At 51.3% G+C, this 13832-nt stretch overlaps 1 protein-coding gene and 1 long non-coding RNA gene across 2 annotated transcripts in view; one reads left to right on the forward strand and one right to left on the reverse strand.

Moving 5' to 3' along the window:
- Window positions 1–2025: 2025 nt before the first annotated feature.
- Window positions 2026–3752, reverse strand: LOC126506684 (uncharacterized). The gene is made up of 3 exons (XR_007593305.1): window positions 3654–3752; window positions 2875–3097; window positions 2026–2766 (listed from the first exon to the last, which is right to left on the reverse strand). It is a non-coding gene; the product is annotated as an uncharacterized lncRNA (long non-coding RNA).
- A 24-nt stretch (window positions 3753–3776) lies between these two features.
- Stk24 (serine/threonine kinase 24) overlaps window positions 3777–13832 on the forward strand; it is a 74300-nt gene continuing 64244 nt past the window's right edge. The window contains exon 1 of the mRNA XM_050150441.1: window positions 3777–4174. Coding sequence (XP_050006398.1) covers window positions 4133–4174 — 42 coding nt within the window. The 5' untranslated portion in view covers window positions 3777–4132. The remainder of the gene's footprint in view (window positions 4175–13832) is intronic.

Below are 13832 nucleotides of genomic sequence, written 5' to 3' on the forward strand. Positions count from 1 at the left end.
GAACTCACAGAGATCCCCCTGCCTCTGCCTCCCAAGTGCTGAGATTAAAGGCGTGCGCCACCATCGCCCGGCTCACATTTCTCTCTTAAAGTTCACTGTGTAAGCCCCTTTCTTTCATCTGTGCATTTAAATTGCTAATGACTGGGTTGCCTAGCTGTTCTTTATAAAGGGGCATTTGGGGGTGTTTATCTTTCCGACTCAGAAAGTCAAGAGTGAGAGTTATTGTTGAACTCTTGTTTTATGCCTTGCTCTTCAAGCTTGGCAGAGACTAGAATTGGTTTAGGGGAGACTGATAAACGGGGAGCCCCTTATGTGGAAAAGGTTCCATGTAGGCATGTGGAAGTGTTCTGTGTGGCCCAGAATACATGTCAAGAGCACAATTCATTGCTCAGTTCATGTCTTTAAGTGAACATGAAAGGCAAAGAAAGGGATTAAAATAATTTGATGTATTAGTATCTCCATGGAGACCAGAGCCATGCATAATCTTTATGGAGCCCCTCACAGTCTCTTTTTGGAATTAGGGAAGTGTACAATCTGTCATAATTATGTATTGGAGGTGCAGAGAAAATGATAGGAGGCAGAGACGATGATCGCTCTCCCACTTAGCCGCAAAAGCAGTTATTATAACCGAGTTATGGTATTGTATACTTCCAAAGTTAGGAACCGGGGAGACTCAGTTTCTAGGATGGCATCAGGGAAGCGCCCAGGGTCCAGGGTTTGCATGCCCAGCCCTGGACTGCAGGCTTGACAGGTAGTTCTCATTCTCAACAGGTGGGGTAAATGAATGAATGAATGAATATATGCAAGCAATTCGCCGTTGGGCAGGATCTGATTCCATACGGGGGTCCTGTCAACCTTCTCTGCTCTGGGCAAAGAAGGGAAGGAGCCATCCACTGTCCTGCGGACACTGAGTAACACCTGCAAAGGTTGTATGCGAACCGGCAACTCCCACGTGACTGACTGCTTCTCTTTCCAGGAAAGGAACGTGGTACTCAGTAGTACAATGAAGCCCAAGATCAGCCAGTGAGGGAGTCACAGCCACTGAACGCTGGTCACTGTGCCCAGGTCAGTCAGATCCCATTGTGAGTGACAAGTTCACCCGTGATGGGGTACAAAAGGAGATGCTGATCATGTTCTGTAAATTATGTCGCATTGCACCCCCAGTCTCTCGTGGCCTCTCTGCTGAAACTTAGCCAGCAAAGGCATTTCTGAGTTCTCTACAGTCATCGGTCAGAGCTCTGTAGCATTCCAACTGTCTCCCTTCTTCCCATCACCGCCATGCTATAGGCCTGAGTGTGCTGACCCTTGGCGAATATTTATTTTAGTACGACGTCTTCATAGGCTGGGGTTAGCAGTGACTGAAGAAATCATTTTCAAGTACAAGGAAAATTGGGTGTATAACTGGGCTTCTCTGTGTGTGTGTGTGTGTAAATATTACCTTTTTATTTTTTATTTACCTATTTATTATTCTGGTCTCACATAGTCCAGGCTGGTCTGTAGCTCAGTATGTTGGAGAGACTGGCCTTGGACTCCCGATTTCCTGTTTTTACCTCCCAGTGCTGGAGTTTCAGGTTACACACATGTTTTTCTGTGTCCTGTATCTTTCCTGACGATATGTAAGGACAATATCTATATTATTGTATTAGTTACGGTCTCGTTGCCGTGACAAGACACCACGACTTAGGCAACTTTTATAAGAAAGTGTCTGTTGGGGCTTGTTGTTCCAGAGGGACTCGAGTCTGTCATGGCAGCTGAGGGCAGGAAGTTGAGAGCTCACATTTGGGAAGGGCACCAGGCTCTGACACATGAAAGCCCACCGCCAGTGACTACTTCCTTCAGCATGGCTGAGCCACCTATACCTCCCCTAACAGTACCCACCACCTGGGGATCAAGTGTACAAACAGACGAGCCTGTAGGGGACATTATCATTCAGCCACCACAATTACAAAACATTGAATCTAATGAAATCTGACTAGCCCTGGCTGTCTTGGCACTATGTAGACTAGGTTGTTCTTTTTTTTTTTTTAATATTTATTTATTTATTATGTATACAATATTCTGTCTGTGTGTATGCCTGAAGGCCAGAAGAGGGCACCAGACCCCATTACAGATGGTTGTGAGCCACCATGTGGTTGCTGGGAATTGAACTCAGGACCTTTGGAAGAGCAGGCAATGCTCTTAACCTCTGAGCCATCTCTCCAGCCCCGACTAGGTTGTTCTTGAACTCACAGAGCTCTGCCTGCCTCTGCCCCGCCAAGTGTTGCGATTAAAGGCCTGTGCCACCACACCTGGAACTCTCTTTGTAGACCATGCTGGCCTTGCACTGGAGATCTGCCTGCCTCTGCCTCCCAAATGCTAGGTTTGAAGGCACGAACTACTCCACACTACACCCTTGAAACACATCACAAGGTACTTTCCCCAAGGCTGAAGTCTCTTAGCAGAGACTCTCCTATATTTCCTTCAAGTTACTCTAGGCAGGCCCCATCCCCTGCCCCCCATATTCTTTATGTGCTTTTGTTTTGTTTTTAGGTTCGGACTGTTTGTGTAACACATAAACTCTTGGGTATCGGGGTTCATACTTTCAATGCTTTTTAATTCACTCTTGAAAGGTAGCAAAGCTTCTCAGGTGACCCAGCGTCATCCATCATGAAGACTTTGGGAAGGATACTGGAGGATGCGTAGGCAGTTGCCCGGGTTTCCAAACAGAATCGGGTTGACATTCTCTCCTGATCCAGGGCCCGGAGGGAGCCCGTGCTCTTGGAACACCTCGGAATACAAGGACACCTCAGCGAATAATCTCTTCCCCACCTCAGTCGCGGATTTACGCCTGGCCTCCTATTTCTGACCCTTGGGAACTCATTTTGTATGCCTAACCTTGCGCAGCCGCGGTGCAGAATGGCCATTCATGAAGGAGGCCTCAGGGCTCCTAGACTGTGAGACGCAGCGATTCTGAAAGACTCTTCGACCACTTCCTATTTGCCACTTGTAAATAAAGAACTTCCTGGAGGAGCACGGACCCAGTCCATCCTTCCCTGTTGTCTGCAGAAGAGGCAGGCTAGAAGGCGGGCAGAACCTGTGCCCAGAGTGGGCCTGGCGGCTTTAGGAGCAGTGAAGCGAGGGGAGGGCTGGGTTAGAGTCTAGACGCCGTTTCCTTCTATTGTCTACCCTTCCTCCGTCACCCCTCCGCACCCCACTTTCCCCTTCTTGTGCGCAGCTCAGAGACGGCAGGGGTGGACGGGAGTGCGGGGAGCAGCCCTTCCTCCGTCTGGTTAAGTTTTCACACCCGGCGGCCCAGGCGAGGCTGAGTTCAGTAGCCAAGACACCGAACACCAACCCTCTCTATCTACCCTTGGGGTTTCCTTCTTGGTCAGGCTGGAAACTTCGCCCAGATAGAGAAGACGCATCCGCCCGGGTCTTTGGGAACAGGCCCCTGGCTAGGCCACTCCGGGGACACCCCGAGTGCAGACTCCGGCCTCTGGAGGGCCTGGGAGGGGGCAGAGGGAAGAGCAGGAGGGGGCAGTGCTCTCCGCTCCCCCACTCCGCGAGCGAGGCCCACCGGCTTCTGAGTCCCGAAGACCACCCCCTGCGCGCACTGCCCCGCGCGCGACCCGCGGAGCCCCCGTGGATCTCCGCCCTCCCGGCCGCTCGCTCACCCGCCCGCAGGGAGGCGCGACTGCGGCCTAGGGCGCCCGGCGGCTCCTCCTCTCCCCCTCCCCCTCCCGGAAGCGCGGGGCGGGGTCCCCGGCCGGGCCGCGGGGGCGGGCGCGGGGGCCGGGCCGGGGCGGGGCGCGGCGGGCTGTGCGCGCCCACTCGGCTCCAGGCGGCCAGCGTTCGCGGGCCCAGGCCGCCCGCCTCTACCCGAGCACCGCGGCGGAGCAGCGGCGGGAGCCCCGGGAGAAGCAGCTGCAGTCGCGCGAGGCTCCCCCTCCACCCCCGCGCGCGCCCCTCGCCGCCCGCCCCGGGCTCCGTGTATGGGGACGCGGCTCGCCAGCCTCCGTTGAGACCGTCCCCCGGGTACGGTGGCCTCGGGCTCCAGAGCCCGCCCCGCCACCCGAGGGCTGCGCGCGGCTCCGGGCCTGCTCGCTGCGCGGCTCCGCGCGTCCCGGGCCAGGAAGTGGCCGCGCTGAGCGCCATGGCCCACTCCCCGGTGCAGTCGGGCCTTCCGGGCATGCAGGTAGGCTGGGGCGGCCGGGGCGGGCGAGCTGCGGCCGGGGCGGGCGAGCTGCGGCCGGGGCGGAAGCTGGCAACTTGGCGGTGTCAACACGGCCGCCTACTCCCCCCCCCCCACGCGGCGGGCCCGTTTCCCCCGGGATCTTTGCCAGAGGCTCGGGCGGTGGGGCCCTCCGGTGTGTGTGCACGTGGAGGGGCCGTGGGGTCCGCGGCCTGGGGCCGAGGCGGAGTGCGGGAGGGAGCTTTGCGCTCCCCAACTCCGACGCTCAGGCCGACGGCCCATCCGGGGCAGGAGTGTGAACTAGTGTCCTTGGAGGCCCCGCTTGGGTGCCCGGGCCCTGTGTGGGCCTGGGACGGAGGCAGCGCGACTCCGGGGTCCCCAAGAGTCTCCCTCCCCGGACCCCCCCCCCCCGACTGGAGACCCGAGCGCAGGGCGGGGAGCACGCCCCGGCTGCTCCCAGGCCGGGCGGGCCGCAGGGCGGGGTGCAGGAAGGTGTAACCTCGCTGGGGAGCCTGGTGCGGAAAAGTGCGAGGCTGCAAAGCCGGGAGGCGGAATCCACACCTCCGCGTGCGCCCTGGTGTGCAGAGCCCAGGTTCGCCCCCCGGGTGCCAGGACTCCGCGGCTGGACTTTTCACTCTGAGACCCGTTTGCTCCCCGGCTTGTCCCAGCCCATACTTTGTGTCTTCTTTGCCTGCCCCGTGACTTTTCTGTGGAAGGGATGGGGGGGGGGGGGCGTGAGGGAGTTGAATTTCAAATTTACATGAATGCACGGACATTTTTTCCCCCGTCATTGAGGACTGTTTTCGGTTCTTTGAAAAACAATCACTAGTCTGTTCCTAACTTGTGAAGTTTGTAAGCGCACAAATGCTGACAGAATGATTGCGACGGAGACCGCAGGACCAGTCAGAGTTTTGCTTTCCCAAGCGAGTCAACGGGAGACTTTTGCTAAAACCCCGAATATTGACGATTACCGTTTTATAGATGCAACAGGCGCGTTTTCTCTGGTTCAGAATTGAGTTGCAGTGTCCCCGGCCTTGGCCCTTACCGCTTCTGCCCGCCTCTTCTGAGGTTATTTCTTATCCTCCCTCCTTTAAAGAAATTTTTTTTATTCATACCTCGAGAAGAAAACTGGAATTCATTGACCAGGTTTGAACTCTAGAAAAATAGAAACTTAAAGTCAGCACTTTAGTGACCACTAGAACCCTAGTCATCTTAATTTTTTTAGGGATAATAAAGTTGGAGTTAAGAGCGATTGGAAAAAGATGGTCGTGGAGCCTCACCTTGTGCTTGTAAAATCCTGATGTTGCCGGCCATTAGTTAAGAGTCAGCTGCGGCCTCCTACAGCTTTGCTTTGGTTTGAATTTAGAGGCAAGAGATGAGGGTGGACTGAATGAGAAACAATTTCTTAAGCAGTAGAGCAAGGACCTCTTGGGACATTAACCGTTTCTTCAGTGTTTCCTTTTCCTGGCTACTACAGTGTCTTAATGGGGACCCAACATTGGTGCCCACTAACCTCAGCCTTTGTAAAAGAAAGTGTTTGAAAAGATGCTTAATCCTGGCACAGTGCTGCGAAGCCGGCTCCCCCCCCCTTTTGTTTTTTAAAGAATGGGCCAAAATTATTCATCCTAGGAAAAGAAAAAAGTCAATAACTTTACCCCCCCCCTGTGTATTTTCTAAGTGGTCTTGTTTTTTGTTTTTCAGTATAAAGATAGTAACTTTTCAGTAGATTAATTTTTTTTTTTGGTCAGTTTTGGTTCGGTAGGGGAGGGAAAGTGGCTTCCCACAGTCATTCCTGCCCTTGTATACATCTTCAAACCACATGATAATTTTTTGGCGTCCTATTGGAGAAAAAGCATTCCTTCCCCTCTCCTCCCCTTCCCCCACCCCCAGGAAAGTCAAAGGAGCAGCCTAGAGTCAGCAGCTGCGGCCTCCCTAGGAGCTCTTTGAAGGATTACATTAAAGGCACACCTGGCCGTGACTCTAGCCAGTATAAAACTGGGGAGAAATAGGCACCCCCTTTGCCATGGTTCTTATGAGGAACCGCGATCTCACCTCTGGGCTAAGACTTAGGAGATGGGTTAAATTCTTTGTCAAGCTGGGTGCAGTATTGGCTGTCTATAATCCCAACCCTCAGAAGGCAGAGGCAGGTGACTCTTGTCAGTTGAAGGCTGGCCTTGTTTACGTTACTGAGTTCCAGGCCAGCTAAGGCTTCCAGTGAGACCCTTGATCAAACAAACAAGACAAAGTTTGGCAAGATCAGGGAGCAGCTTCAGTCAGCCCAAGGAAGTTGTTAAGAAAATTCACCTGAATTCAGGAATGCTTTAGTATAAGGACTATTTTTATGGCATCTGTTGATTATTACAGATGAAGAAAGATATTATCTCTACCTTTTTATAGCTCTGTGACCCATGAGGTAGGAGTTGAATGGACCAAGGTAAACTGGTGTAGGTGGGTGACTCTTCATTGCCCTCAAGACAGCATCCATTCCCCATGTCCCGCCTTATTGTTCCTTTGGCAACTGTTACACATCATTTTATTTTAGGTTGTATTTACTGAGGAAAGGGAAGGTACAGGATGAGTGGTTTGTTCAGTCGGTAGCCACGATTGACAGCTCTTCCGTAGTCCTTGGTGAGGGGTGGGTGGTGGCACACCTGGCTGGTTTTTGTTTATTTACATGCATTGGCTTTTTTTTTTTTTTTTTGCCTGCTTGTGTGTCCATGCGAGGGCGGCAGATCCCCTGGAACTGGAGTTACAGGCAGTTATTATAAACTGCTATGTGGGTGCTGGGAATTGAACCTGGGTCCTCTGAGAGAGCAGCCAGTGCTCATGGGCACTGAGCCATCTCTCCAGCCCCAACCTGACTGTTTTGATGAAACGTTAGGGGATTTTCTTGGTTTTGTGATGGAGGATAATTAGATGTGGCTGTGAGTATCCTGCTGTCACTGTAGCGAGCAGCCCTTGCTTTATGCGCTTGAGTCCCAGTGAAAATAAAGACCTAAGCTGGAGCTGGGAACACCCATTTCATGCTAGAGTTTGCATTAAGTTATGGTGCAAAAAATTAGCTTTTTGCTTATAAAATTCTTTGGTAAAAGATATTTTGTGCCGGGGGTGGGCAGGGTGGCACAAGCCTTTAATCCCAGCACTCAGGCGAATCCCTGTGAGTTTGAGGCTAGGCTGGTCTACAGAGTGAGTTCCAGAACAGCCAGGGCTACACAGAGAAACCCTGTCTCAAGAAATGAAATGTGTGTATGTAATGTGCACTAGGCGTGTGAAGGGTGCTGAGAACCAGACTTGGCAGAAGTCCGTTTCTGTGGTACTGTGTATTTGTGTATGGGATTCTGTAGCACTTTTAAGGCTGTCCTGGGCTGTGACCCTTGTAAGAGAGAGGCTGGAAGCTAAAGCTTCAGGTCCTAGCTCTGTTTCCTTACTCCTTGTGTTAACATGCAGTCTGGTATGTTAAGAAAAAGCTGGTTTTAACAGTGAATTGATTGCACAGCCTACAAGTTCATGACCCCAAGTTTAAAATGTACTGAATTAGGGAAGTGATGTGTATAAGAGGGCTGGCGTGAAGTCAGCATGCTTTGAGGTTTTGAGTTAAGAGACCCTTGTGTTTGCAAGTATAGGTGATTTAAAGGGATAGTTAAGGAATCTTAACTATCTACTTGCTGATGTTATCTTATGTCCCTTCTGGAGCTCCTGGGCAGCAAGCCCTTGCTTTGAGGAGACCTGTGCACTGGGTAGCCAGGGAAGGGTGTTCACTAGCACGTTGGAAGTCTGGGAAATAAGACATCAAGACCATTGCAGTTAGTTCTGCCTCTGGCCTCCCTATCCCCTCGTGTGGTGTATTTTACAGGGCTGTGCTCTCGCCTTCTCCCCTAACTGCCCTCCTGGAGATACCTGCTCTTGTTGCCCTGCCCTGCTCCGAACTGCACCCTGGGGGTGGTTGGGTGCCTTAGGGACTTTCAGTGAAGTGGCGAGGCCTGGGTTCCAAGAGCTTCATGGGTGAGGCTGCACACAGAAGGAGGTTTAGCACTTTCTGGCCCTCCTGTCGATGAGTCACAGGGAACCAACCATACGAGGGCTCCAGATATGCAGGTCCCTGGCCTCTGATGGTCAGCAACCCTTGCAGGATGAGCCCTAAGAAGGTTCAGGTGACCAGGCACAGGCTTGGAAAGCGGCAGGCTTCCCGAATGCAGAGGCAGGGTGTCTAGGGGCCTGGTGCTGAGGCCCGGGGTTCTCAGGCGTAGGTGATGGGGAGAGTGGGTTCTGGGTGTGTGCCCGCTGTGAGGATGCCCAGGGACGGTGGGAACTTTGGTGTTCCTGAACAGCTAACCGATGCCCTGTAGGATTCTCACAGACCTTGGTGACTTGAATTTGGTGACTTCTGTCACACACTTTGCCTTACTCTGCAGTCTGTGTGATCGCAGAATAACTGAGGAAAGTCAGGTACATACATCTTCCTGTTACTTACGTCTTTTTCTCCCCAAGACGAGTTCTTCATGTTGTCCAGGTTTGCCTTGAACTCAGCCTCCTGCTTCCCTCCCCATGGCTTGGATGACTTACAATTTATTCAGTGCTTGGCCGGTGCTTGACTCCAGCCCTTGCACCTCTCAGTCTTTCTGTACCTGTGTCTATTCCTAACGCTCCCTCATCGCTAAGAAATTGTTTTGCTTGACCCCTTTGTCTAGTGCTATCCCACTGAGCCACATACTGTTCCCATCCCTGGAATGTCCTCCCTACCCCCTGTAGGGAATGGGCAAGGCTGTAAATTATTTTTTAATATTTATTTTATGCACACGTGTCTGACTGCATGTGCACCATGTGATTGCTCTGCGGTTATATCCTCGGATCCCCGGAGCTGGAGTTAACAGGCAGTTGTGAGCAGTTCCCTGTGTGTGTTGGGAACCGAACCCTGGTCCTCTGCAAGAGCTGCAAGTGCTCTTTACTGCTGACCTATTTCTCCAGCTCTGAGACTAAAACAGTTCTGTGTGTGTGTGCAGATGTGCATGTCCTGCAGATGTGTGTGTCCTCGTGCCGTGGCCTGTGTGGAGGTCAGAGACCCAGTTTCTGGAGTTGGTTCCTTCCTACCGTGTGCGAGATCCAGGATGAGCTCAGGGTGTCAGGCGTGGTGGACCCATCTTCATGTTTTTTAAACATTAATAGCTTTTGGTTCTAGTCCCAGACCAGGGAATGTACTTTATTGTTTGTTTTGAGACAGGGTTTCTCTGTGTATCCCTGCTGTCCTGGAACAGGGGAGCCCCCAGCTCTGAGCAGCCTACCTCACCCAGTCTCCCAGGTGCTGGGATTAAAGGCGTGTCACTGCCCTGACTCAGGGAAGGTTAGTGATAGACACAGGCACCTAGTTACCTTCAAGATTGAAGAGCTAATGTCTCTGAAAGCAGTGCTTCTGGGCATGGCGGTCTCCTGGTGTCCTGATTTGGGCGTGTTTTGTCCTCTTGGCGCTGCTGTGCCCACTGTGGAGCTGAGCTGCCTCTCTGGTCTGGTGCAAGTTGGTGGAATTCTTCTGTTGGTCCATGGTAAGATGCGGTATGAGCAGCTAATAAGGGGTGAGCCTGTTCCGTCTTCCTGTGGTTTTATGGGGCACACCCTCCAGGCCCTGGTCCAGGAGTCTGGTCTCTTGCCACACAACTGTGTTTGGGTGATTTTTCCTTGTGATTCAGACTTGCCTGCTTGGAAACGGGTACCTGCAGGAAGTGGGCCCCGCCCGGTCTCCCTGCTAATGCTCTCTGTGCTGCCCTAGCTGGGGTGATTACCACTAATGGAATCCTGTGGCTGGAGTGTGTGCGGGAAGTAGACCTGCATGCCTTACTCCTGCTGTGGAGAGCCTGCACCAGCCTGGCGTCCAGTGGTCATAGTCACTCTCATAACTGATTTTTACAGTGCAATCTACCAAAGTGTCTTGGTGTCAAATGGCTTCGGATAAGAAAATGAGGCCGACTGGAGGGGACTGTGCCCAATCCTAAACTGCTCTTGGAACTGGGCATTGGCTTATGCCTACTGTTGTAGCGTTTGGAAAGCTAGGCAAGAGGTGTGCTGTGAGTTCAAGTCTGGACTTCACGGTCATTTCCAGGCCAGCCTGGACTGGAGTGTAAGACTTTACTCTGGGCAAATCAAGACCTAGCTTGCTGCAGAGAATACTGGAGCCTCTGCAGAGGCCTAAAGACGTGTGATGGATTCAGAGACTTTCCCTCGTGTTTTCTCAAGGCTTATGGTCAGCAAAAGAAACTAGCGTAGAAAGCTACCCCGGTAAGTTTTATGCGAACGCTTACCAAAGTGTAGCTAGGTCTTATCCTGGTTGTTTACGTCTCTTCCTGTTTGTACAGAGGAATTTTAGACTCTGAGGTTTGAAGGTCTGGTGGGGCTCCCTGCCCTTTTTGTTTTTAGTTACTCAGGTTTTGCTTAGTCTTTATTGAAAACATAGATTGGATGCACATGGTTTTGCTGGGAAACATGGCGCTTGCTGTCCCTGCTGCCAGTTCTTACTCCCCACAGGCCTACCTCTGAGCCCTGTGTGACCTGTGCCGTCATTCCTCGGCTGGTGTGGACTCAAGTTGCTGCTTGTTTCTAGTTCTCGGAGTGCTCCCTGGACCCAGGATTCTGCAGATGAGGACTTAGGTCTGGGTCTGTCACCTCCTCCTCACAGCACCTCGGTCCTGGCGGAGCTCCTGTCGAGACCTTGGTCAGCTCTGCCAGCCGCGTCTACGCAGCCCACAGCCTGGGCCGCAGTGGTGAAGTGCTGTCTCGGGGTGCCTCCAGGTCTTCCTCACCAGGTATCCTGAGCTCTGCTGGGCTGGGGCCCTCCAGCGTGGTCCACTGCTCCCCTCTGGTCTCTTGGCCGTGTTCCCTAGGTTCCTTCGCTGCTGTCTCCTGGTGGACACCTATGTGTACCCTGTCTTTGCTGGCACCCTTGGGTGGGGTGGTGCAGCATGCGCTCCCCTAGTGAATTAGGGCGTGAGCTCTTTGTGTTTACCTGTCGGTTGGTGGTTTGGCGTGGTGTGAAGTTGTAGGTTTTCTTGCAGAATTGTTTTCAGTCCCAAGGGATAAGACAGGGTCTCATGTTCTAGGCAAACACTTAGCTACTGAGCTATTATATCTCCTTGTAGTTATTTTTTTGTTTGTTTTGAGACAGGGTGATGATCTGTAGCCCAGACTGACCTCCAGCTCACTCTTCTGAACCTGGTGATACTAGCGTGCATGCCAGTGTCCTGCGGCCTCCTCTAGGGAATTTTAAGATTGCTGTGTTCTAGCTGTGTTCTGTTGGAGTGCAGTGTGCACCAGGACTGGTTCCGCCCACACAAGCCCTCCTGCCCTTGAGTCAGGAACAGCTCCTTTGTGTTGTGAAGGTCCACGGCTATGTCTTGGTGTGAGTGTTGTCTTTATTTTTATTTATTTATTTTTTTTGCAGGCACTCAGGAGGCCTTTAGTCAGGCAGCTGGTGTCTTGTGATGAGTTTTTTTTTTTTCCTCCCTTTTTGAAACCACCATTTGGATGCTGCGCCTTCTCATCTGGTCCTTACCCTGTGATCTTACCCTGTTAGAGCTGTTTTCTGTCCCTTGCCTTTGTCACTGGCTTTCTGGGCCATTGTCTCAACTTTTCAAGTCTCCCAGTGAGCATTTCTGCGCCTGCTTTCTTTTCTTTTCTTTTCTTTTCTTTTCTTTTCTCCTTTCCTTTCTTTCTTCCTTTTATTATTTGTTTTACATACTAACCACAGTTCCCCCTCCATCCCCTTCTCCCATTCCTCCCTCCCTTCCTCCCATGGGGAGTCAACAAAGCCTGGCACATCAAGTTAAGACAGGACTAAGTCCTTTCCCCCCTGCATCAAGGCTGAGCAAGGCATCCATCCCACCATAGTTAATGGGCTTCCAAAAAGCCAGCTCAAGCACCAGGGATAGTAGATTCTGGTCCCACTGCCAGGGGTCCCTCAAATAGACCAAGCTACACAACTGTCTCCTATCTGCAGGGGCCTAGTGTGGTCCCATGGCGGCTCCACAGCTGTCAGTCTAGAGTTGTGCGCTCCCATGAGCTTGGGTCAGCTGTCTCTGTGTTTCCTCACCCAGTCATGATCTTGACCTCTCCCACTTGCTCATGTAGTCCCTCTTCCCTCTCTTTGACTGGACTCCAGGAGCTCCGCCCAGTGCTTAGCTGTGGATCTCTGCATCTGCTTCCATCAGTTACTGGGTGAAAGTTCTATGTTGACAATTAGGGTAGTCACCAATCTGATTACAGGAGAAGGTTGGTTCAGGCGCCCTCTCCACCATTGCTATGAGTCTCAGCTGGGGTCATCCTTGTGGATCCCTGGGAATTTCCCTAGCACCAGGTTTTTCCCTAACCCAGTAATGGTTCCCTCTATCAAGATATCTCTTTCATTGCTCTCCTCTGTCTCTTCCCCAACTCCACCATTCTTTTCTCTCATGTTTTCATCCCCCATCTCCTCCCCTCCACCCATGCACCCCCTCCCATGCTCCTAGTTTACCCAGGATCTCATCTGTTTCACCTTCCCAGGGTGATCCATGCATCCCTCTAGGGTCCTCCTTGTTACCTAGATTCTCTGGGGCTGTGGACTGTAGCCTGGTTGTCCTTTGCTTTACATCTAATACCCACTCATGAGTGAGTACATCCCATATTTGTCTTTCTGGATCTGGATACCTCACTCAGGATGATTTTTTTTTTTTCTAGTTCCATTTGCCTGCAAATGTTATGATGTCATTATTTTTTACACCCCAGTAATACTCCATTGCTCCACTGTGTAAATGTATCACATTTTCCTTATCTATTCTTTGGTTGAGGGCATCTAGGTTGTTACCAGGTTCTGGCTATTATGAATAATGCTGCTATGAACATAGTTGAGCAAGTGTCCTTGTAGTATGGCTGAACATCCATACTAATGCTGGGTCCTGAGGTAGATTGAGTCCCAATTTTCTGAGAAATCGCCATACTGATTTCAAGTGGCTGTACAAATTTGTACTCCCACCAGCAATGAAGGAGTGTTCCCTTTACCCCACATACTCTCCAGCATAAACTGTCATCAGTGTATTTGATCTTAGCTGCTCTGACAGGTATAAGATGGAAAGATGGAATCTCAGAGTTGTTTTGATTTGCATTTCCCTGATGACTAAGGATGTTGAGCAATTTCTTAAATGTCTTTTGGCCATTTGAGATTCTTCTGTTGAGAGTTCTCTCTTTAGGTCTGTACCCCATTTTTAAATTGGATTGTTGGTATTTTGATGTCTAGTTTCTGGAGTTCTTTATATATTTGGAGAGCAGTCCTCTGTCAGATGTGGGGTTGGTGAAGCTCTTCCTCCATTCTGTAAACTGGGCTGTGTTTTCCTAGACTCTGAGAGCTTTTGTGATTCTCAGTGTTCCTCATCATAGTTGATTTTCCTTTTTGTTTGAAGTGTGTTTTATGTCCTGGGCATAATTCTTTCCAGATGTCTACTTTTTTCCTTTATTTTTCTCTTCCTCCCTCCCCTTCCCCCATAGGGTCTCACTTTGTATCCTTAAAGTAGGAAATGTTGCCCAGGCTGTGCTTGAACTCACATCTTCTTGCCTTCATCTGAGTGCTTCACCACGCTGGCTGTGGGGACTTGACCGTGGTGTTTTCTGTCAGTCACTCCTGCTGGACAAGACCGTGGGGGAATGG

The sequence above is a fragment of the Alexandromys fortis genome, unplaced genomic scaffold (assembly GCF_014885135.2).
Source record: "Alexandromys fortis isolate MF-2015 unplaced genomic scaffold, M_Fortis_MF-2015_v1.1 scaffold_66, whole genome shotgun sequence".
In the NCBI taxonomy this organism is placed as follows: Eukaryota; Metazoa; Chordata; class Mammalia; order Rodentia; family Cricetidae; genus Alexandromys; species Alexandromys fortis.